The sequence below is a fragment of the Triticum urartu genome, chromosome 5, assembly GCF_003073215.2.
Source record: "Triticum urartu cultivar G1812 chromosome 5, Tu2.1, whole genome shotgun sequence".
NCBI lineage: Eukaryota > Viridiplantae > Streptophyta > Magnoliopsida > Poales > Poaceae > Triticum > Triticum urartu.
In genome coordinates, this window is record NC_053026.1 from 466,341,177 (window position 1) to 466,349,709 (window position 8,533).

Sequence of the window (8,533 nt, forward strand, 5' to 3'; positions counted from 1 at the left end):
GATCCGTTTGAGTTTGCTGCGACTGCTCTGTCGTCTATCAGCAAGTAGTAGCGTATATATATATAATACGGATGCATCAGTAGCATGAGTTGTTAGGAAATATTAGCACTTTTCCGATTAGACTTATTCACGAGTAAACAATAAGCATGGCATAAAAGGTATGCATCTCATAACGATACCTAAGCATACTAGCACGTAATGGTGTCGATACAGGGGAAGTAGTGGAAGCGGATGAAGTTGGGGACGGATCGGGAGCAATCACGTCAAGACACTCCCAAAAAACCTTATTGTCATTCTCCCGGGCAGGATCTCGAACGACAGGGTACCGGAGGCACCTGCTCTTCCAACCAACCATGCACGCGGTCGTCGGGATGGGATCGCCGGAAGCAGCACAAAGAGAGGAACAGGTGACGAGGCGAGGCGGGCAGAGAAGGAGGAGCGTGCATGTACCATTCCTTTTCCCAACCTTCTAATGGCAAGTGGTAGAGCAGCCCTTATAAAGGGGTCTCAACTCTCCTCAACTAGCAAGATGAAACTAAACTTTCCACCACCTGCCATTTCATACATGGGCTTCAAGATTAACCAGGGGTTAGTGTCTTATATGGGCCTAAGCCCATCTATAATCCAACATGAGCATGCGTGACCCAGTTTAGGGCATGGATATGGACAACTGATCGATCAACGTGCGATGCACATGGCTCGAGACGTCTTGGCAGTGTTGAGAAAAAAAGAGACCAGGACCAATCTGATTCCGTTCCTATCGACAACATGTGCCGCCTCGCCGTGTCCTCCCGTTTGGTAATATGGTAGCGTGACAGGGGAACCAGGAATCAGATCCAAAGCTCCAACCTGCGACGCACAGTGAACCAGAAATATCATACGGTAGTAGTAGTAGTAGTAGTATGCCATTCATGTCACTGTTACCACCATCTCTACAAGACTCAGACTGCGTGAAAGCCAACGGCACATTTTATTCGGAATCGCAAAACTGCTCACCGAGCGTCGTGCAGACTGCATTGTGGTTATAGTTTACAGCAGAAACATACTCGTCCGTCCGAGCGCGCAGAGCTACAGATGATCAGCTCTTGATCTGCGACGCCTCCACGCTCTTGCGCAGCGCCGAGATGACCTCTCCGGGGTCGGCCGCGCCGAACACGGAGCTCCCGGCGACGATGCAGTTGGCGCCGGCCGACGCCGCGGCGTCGATGGTGGAAGGACCCAGGCCACCGTCCACCTACACACACAAACAATATAACGTCAGGAAACGAGACGCCGTGGGAAGATCGCCTATGGGCGCCTGTGGCTGTGATGTGATACTAGCCGAACATGGATCGGCATTGTAACTGTACCTCAATGTCGAGGGACGGGTACTTCTTCCTCAGCGTACGTACCTGGAGAAACAAATCCAGGTTACAGACAGGAAGTGGTCAGAACTATCCTAGATAAGAAACGGCAAGAGTATCGACCCCGGAAAACAAAATGGGTGGATACCTTATCCATCATCTCCGGCATGAACTTCTGGCCACCAAAGCCAGGCTCGACCGTCATCACGAGAACCAACTCTACAGGGGTTTCTGCTTCCACCTGTAAATACAGTTATTAGTAGAAATGCTAGCTAATCGGAGATCAGATGATTAAGTTTAGACAGGTCATCATAACAAAGGTCATTCATCTGCAATGGAAGATGTACTAGAGTACAGTAACATTCAGTGAATGTTGTAAGAAGGGGAGGTGAAATGCGCCTGAACAAGGGAAACTGGATGTGCTTGTGCCACGATCATTTTGATCAACAAATTATGCTAAAAGTTAAACATAACACATTGCTACTTGATTAGATCAATGAACCAATGGTCCAGTATACGAGTGTACAACAACACTAGTACACACCTAAAAAAGAACTACTTCCTACATAAATCAGCTCTGGATGGGGTTTCAGTTCTGGACACGAAAGGAGGACGCAATGAACTTTATGCATTAGAAATAAAGCTAACTGTGCACGTTGAAAATAAATGCATACGAGCTCACTTCTCATGTTAGCTATTAATATGAAAAAGTTTCTGGAAAATGTACTCCAGTGGTTTTTCTATAATGTACAACATGATAACAAGAATAATTGTATGGGGCAAATGAAGTTACCAGGGGGAAAACATCCTCCACAGGAGTACCAGGCTTCAATGATACACCAGGCCGCATGCCCTTTGCTTTAATGCTTTGGGTGAGCTCTTTCCAGTTATCTACACCAAGCTTTCCATAAGGCAACAAAAATCATGAAGAACCATTCGCAGATTTGTCAGCACGTGTTTATTTACCCCTCGCTACTTCTATATGGAATGTGAATCCTGAGGCACCAGCTTTTCCAAATGCCTCTACATAATCGGAAGGATTTGTGACCATGAGATGGCAGTCCAAATATGCCCTAGAAATCGAGAATAGCAGTATTAGGTGCATACAGCCTATAAGAACAGAATCCATCAAAGTGAATATTAGATAAGACAAGGAAGGTCACCATACTTTGTGTGCTTCCTCAAGCTCTCAATCACTGGAGCTCCAATAGTTAAATTAGGAACGAAGTGCCTGCGTGTGCAAACAGCCAGCTTCAAAATTGATAGTTCTTTTGGTTTTGGTCGTCATCAAAATAGTCTATCATCAAATTTCCGAACAAGATGAATGCATTGTCCTTCAAACTTGATTCAACATATAACATAATAATGATATTCTTTTTGCATGCAATCTTTCATCTGGGAGTTATAGAAAGATATTCAAGAGAACATCCAGACATAGGATCTGTATGATCCTGTTGACAAAATAAAAAGATTCCCACGTGAAGGAAGACAGCAATTCATGTTCAATACTTACTTCGATGATGTCCAGTTCATAAAAAAAAGCATCTTAAGCAAGCATTCTACTTTTCACCAGCTTGAAGAAGGTGTCTAATTTCTCTCCCTTATGCTCAAGGTGTGTGATCTCTGTCTAAGAAAACAGAGGGAACACCATCTCCATACTGACTGCAGATACCTCTTGTTTCATCATTAGCTACTTGAATTTTCCTATTGTTTATTTTCAGAACGAAAGGTCAACATTCCTTTAAGTAGGCAAAATGTGAAAGAATAGAGCATAGTTTAAGCTGCTTCTTTTTCAAGTTTAGTCACATGGCTATCAGGCTTATTGCTTTCCTTCTTATATACATATTTTGGAAATCATGCTCTTTATGTGAGATTTTATTAACATTTCGCATCCATGAGCAGGATGTTCGAATAAGTAAGGTATCTAACGAAAGTAGCCAAAAATTAAATAGCAAGGTCCATAGGTCGAACAGCAACTAAGAGAACAATACATGTGTGGGTTAAAAACAAAAATCATCTAGGTAGATGTAGCTTGTAGGCATGTATACAGCCACCTGCATACTTATCTAGTTAGCTTAGCTTAAACACCCACTGCCAGCCTGCTATGCTAGCAGATAAATAAGGGCAAACATATCTTCCATTATTTGAACGAAAGGCAGAGTTCTGCCTACATACTAAGAGATAAGGAATAAAATTTGGCATTGGTATGTCAGAATAGTTTTTTGGCACCAGAAAGTGCCGACACAATTCAGTAACAGATCAAAATCGATCTGCCGCGTCCGCAGTGGAAAGTAGAGACAAACTCACCCATCCTGCAAGGTGGAAAAGGAACAGAATGAGCATAAGGCAAATGGAATTCCAAGCTTGAATGTCCATGATCAATGCACACGATCCCTGTCTAAAAGAAAAATAAAATGGAACACAATCGTTGGGAGGAACAAAATTAACTACTACTCCCTCCGTTCCAAATTACTCGTCGCAAAAATGGATGTATCTAGAACTAAAATACATCTAGATACATCCATTTCTGCGACGAGTAATTCGGAACGGAGGGAGTAGAACACATTCCCTGAGAGGAACAAAATTAACTGAACTTGTCACATGCCTGTAACAGGCAAGTCACAGCCTTGACATGGATTTGGCTGTATTTCCGTTATATCTTTAATGGAAAGGGGATTAGCCCGGTTCAAAAAAAAAGTCACTGCCTTAGACTAGTAAGTACCAGTACAGTTGCAGCATAGCACATCGCAGACCAGAACTACTGCGAACATGACAGCTCACGCTCATGCTCTGAACAACGATGTTCAGAGTAACCTTTCAGTAGCAGAAAGCGGAGCAGAGAAGACTGTCAACTCCGAACAGATTCTACCGAATCGCCTATGCTCACTGCAAGGCCTAGTTGTGTGCAGAAACAAGAAGTATGGCAGCTCCTCTGATTCATTCAGTGGTTCAATCCTATTATCCCTAGTTCCCTAGCATGACCGACTCCGTCACGGCGGCAAACGACTGAAGCGACCATAACAGTGCGCGGTCCAATCCTACTCCTGAACGAATCTCGAGGATTCGAGGGTGGATCAATCAAGCAGGGTTAGGAAACATGGGGGGGGGAGAGGGGACGGGAGGGGGGGTCGTACCATGACGTCCATGTGGAGCCAGTCGGCGCCGAGGTGGACCATGCGCTCGGCCTCCGAGGCGAGGTTGGCGAAGTCCGACGAGAGCATGGACGGCGCTATCTTCGCCGCCGCCGCCATGGTTGGTGCTTCCGATTGGAGGACCGGTGGTCGCTCGATGGTAGTTGAGTGTCGAAGGTGGGGAAGCGGACGACGTTTCGTTCGGGTCTCGTGACGGAACGGAGGCTGGTTTGTTTCACGCCTGTGTTTGGGGCAGGTGAGCCGCCTATGGCCCACTCGTCAGTGGCCGGAGAAGGGGCTGCTACTGCCAGGGCCAACACAATACTGTTTTTTTTTTCTTTCATCAACCCTTGGTTGTGGGCTCAGACGAATTATTTGTTGAACTAGATGATGCCCCACGCGTTGCTGCGGGAATTGGTTACAATATATTTCAATGACATTTGATTATATGAAATATAATTTTTTAGATTAACAACACATGAAGTAAAATTAAAAATTCATATGACTTATTGTATTTGATAAAATGTTTATTGACTATAAGTTGAACAATAGAATGATAATTATTTTCCCATGCATGGTTACATGTGGTGGTGGGTTTTTATAATGCATGGTTGCATGCTAAGGTGGGCCTTATCCCATCCATAATTATATGGTGATGTGGCATACTTGCATGTTAAGATAAATAGATTAGTGGGGATCAATCTCTTAGGTATATAGGATTTCATGAATAAATATCGAGACTTGTAAAAGGTTGTGAAATGAGGGGAAATACACATGAGCACTCGCGTGCTCCACCCCCCAATGCAACTTGTGGCACGTGGGTGGCGGAGGCTACACACGAGGAGGTGTTCTCAAGACATCACGTTGTTTCTCGAAGCGGCGCCATAATCACCCTCACATTCATTTACTGATCTCTCTCTCCTTTCTCCGCTCTCCCCGCTCTCATACTGGCGGCGGCAATGGTAGGACTTTGGCAATGGTTGTAAGCCCTTGCCCTCTCTTTCGATTACCTGCATTCAACTCGCACTTTAGCATTTCCACATTTGATTCAAGCGTTAGGGATCGGACTAAAACAAGGGGGTGGAGGGATTGGATTTTCACATTCGATTATGTAGTAGTTCAGAAATGGCATTACCAATGGATTTTAGGGTTCATACGGTGATTTTGAGTAAAGGGGGTTGGAGAATGGGGGTACATCAACCTTACAAGCACCTAAACATTCTAAACCGGCGACCTTGGAGGCGCTTGGAGCAGCGGGGCCCTGTAGCCTTGTTGTTGTCCACCACCGGCTCCACCGCAGCATCCATCATCTCCTCTGCATCGTCTTCGTCCAGAACGATGGGCCTTGCGCGGTCGTTTGGTGCCGCCGCCCTAACCAGCAGCTCCACCACTTTGTGGTCATCCTCCGACGCCACCGCAATGGCCGGTTGGGCATGAGGAGGCCTCACAAGCCTGTACATTGCCCATCTGGCCCTCTGAACAGGATCGCCGAACTCGGCCTAATCCATTGCCCAACATAGTATGTCCAGTAACATAGCGCCTTTCACCAGGTCAGTATCATCGTCTTCAACTGCTCCTTCATCCCCATAGCGCATGCCTCTTTTTGTGCATCTCCTTGATGCTAGTGAACTGAGAGCACACCTTCATGGTCTTGACGAACTTGGTGCGGTCATCGAGCGAGCATCCATGGAAGAAAGCCCTCCATCCAATGCCCCAGGGGAAGGGCTGGGGATGGGTTTGTGGCAATGTTGAGGTTGTGAGACAGAGCTATGGAAGAGGATAGAAGTGAAGGAAATATGCCCTAGAGGCAATAATAAAGTTGTTACTTATATTTCCTTATATCATGATGAATGTTTATTATTCATGCTAGAATTGTATTAACCGGAAACTTAGCACATGTGTGAATACATAGACAAAACAGAATGTCCCTAGTATGCCTCTACTTGACTAGCTCGTTAATCAAAGATGGTTAAGTTTCCTAACCATAGACATGTGTTGTCATTTGATGAACGGGATCACATCATTGGAGAATGATGTGATGGACAAGACCCATCAGTTAGCTTAGCATAATGATTGTTTAGTTTTATATTGCTATTGCTTTCTTCATGACTTATACATATTCCTTTGACTATGAGATTATGCAACTCCCGAATACCGGAGGAACACCTTGTGTGCTATCAAAAGTCACAACGTAACTAGGTGATTATAAAGATGCTCTACAGGTGTCTCCGAAGGTGTTTGTTGGGTTGGCATAGATCGAGATTAGGATTTCTCACTCTGTGTATCGGAGAGGTATCTCTGGGCCCTCTCGATAATGCACATCACTATAAGCCTTGCAAGCAATGCAATGCTTGAGTTAGTTGCGGGATGATGCATTACGGAACGAGTAAAGAGAATTGTCGGTAACGAGATTGAACTAGGTATGATGATACTGATGATCGAATCTCGGGCAAGTAACATACCGACGACAAAGGGAACAACGTATGTTGTCGTGCGGTTTGACCGATAAAGATCTTCGTAGAATATGTAGGAACCAACATGAGCATCCAGGTTCCGCTATTGGTTATTGACCGGAGATGAGTCTCGGTCATGTCTACATAGTTCTTGAACCCGTAGGGTCCGCACGCTTAATGTTTGATGACGATATGTATTATGAGTTTTGTGACTTGATGCACCGAAGGTTGTTCGGAGTCCCGGATGTGATCACGGACATGACGAGGAGTCTCGAAATGGTCGAGACATGAAGATTGATATATTAGAAGGTTATGTTTGGACACCGGAAAGGTTTTGGATGAGTTTGGGCATTTTTTGAAGTCCCGGGGGGTTACCGGACCCCCCCGGGGAGTTAATGGGCCTTAGTGGGCCATGGTGGAAGAGAGGAGGAGGCGTCCAAGCGTTGGGGTGCCCCCCCAGGCCCAATCCGAATTGGGGAGGGGGCCTAAAGGAAATATGCCCTAGAGGTAATAATAGAGTTGTTATTTATATTTCCTTATATCATGATAAATGTTTATTATTCATTCTAGAATTGTATTAACCGGAAACTTAGTACATGTGTGAATACATAGACAAACAGAGTGTCACTAGTATGCCTCTACTTGACTAGCTCGTTGAATCAAAGATGGTTATGTTTCCTAGCCATAGACATGAGTTGTCATTTGATTAACGGGGTCACATCATTAGAGAATGATGTGATTGACTTGACCCATTTTGTTAGCTTAGCACTTGATCGTTTTAGTATGTTGCTATTGCTTTCTTCATGACTTATACATGTTCCTATGACTATGGGATTATGCAACTCCCGAATACCGGAGGAACATTTTGTGTGCTACCAAACGTCACAAGGTAACTGGGTGATTATAAAGGTGCTCTACAGGTGTCTCCAATGGTACTTGTTGAGTTGGCATAGGTTAAGATTAGGATTTTTCACTCCGATTATCGGAGAGGTATCTCTGGGCCCTCTCGGTAATGCACATCACTATAAACCTTGCAGGCAATGTAGCTAATGAGTTAGTTACGAGATGATGCATTACGGAAAGAGTAAATTGACTTGCCGGTAAAGAGATTGAACTAGGTATTGAGATACCGACGATCGAATCTCGGACAAGTAACATACCGATGACAAAGGGAACAACGTATGTTGTTATGCGGTTTGACCGATAAAGATCTTCATAGAATATGTGGGAACCAATATGAACATCCAGGTTCCGCTATTGGTTATTGACCGGAGACGTGTCTCGGTCACGTCTACATAGTTCTCGGACCCATAGGGTCCGCACGCTTAACGTTCAGTGACGATCGGTATTATGAGTTTATGTGTTTTGATGTACCTAAGATAGTTCGGAGTCCCGGATGTGATCACAGACATGACGAGGAGTCTCGAAATGGTCGAGACATAAAGATTGATATATTGGACGACTATATTCGGACACCGGATGAGTTCCAGGGGTCACCAGATATTTATCGGAGTGACGGGGTTATCGGAACCCCCAGGGGATCTAATGGGCCAACATGGGCCTTGTGGGAGAGAGAGGAGGGGGCCTAGGGCTGGCCCCCCCCCCA

General features: G+C 45.0%; 1 protein-coding gene across 1 annotated transcript; it reads right to left on the reverse strand.

Annotated features, from left to right (window-relative positions):
- Nucleotides 1–889: 889 nt before the first annotated feature.
- Nucleotides 890–4,699, reverse strand: LOC125509889 (ribulose-phosphate 3-epimerase, cytoplasmic isoform). The gene is made up of 8 exons (XM_048674913.1): nt 4,478–4,699; nt 3,651–3,655; nt 2,512–2,574; nt 2,310–2,416; nt 2,137–2,234; nt 1,492–1,584; nt 1,350–1,391; nt 890–1,234 (listed from the first exon to the last, which is right to left on the reverse strand). Exons 1-8 carry the CDS (start codon nt 4,592–4,594, stop codon nt 1,079–1,081), a joined length of 681 nt encoding a protein of 226 aa, XP_048530870.1. The 5' UTR covers nt 4,595–4,699; the 3' UTR covers nt 890–1,078.
- Nucleotides 4,700–8,533: the final 3,834 nt, after the last annotated feature.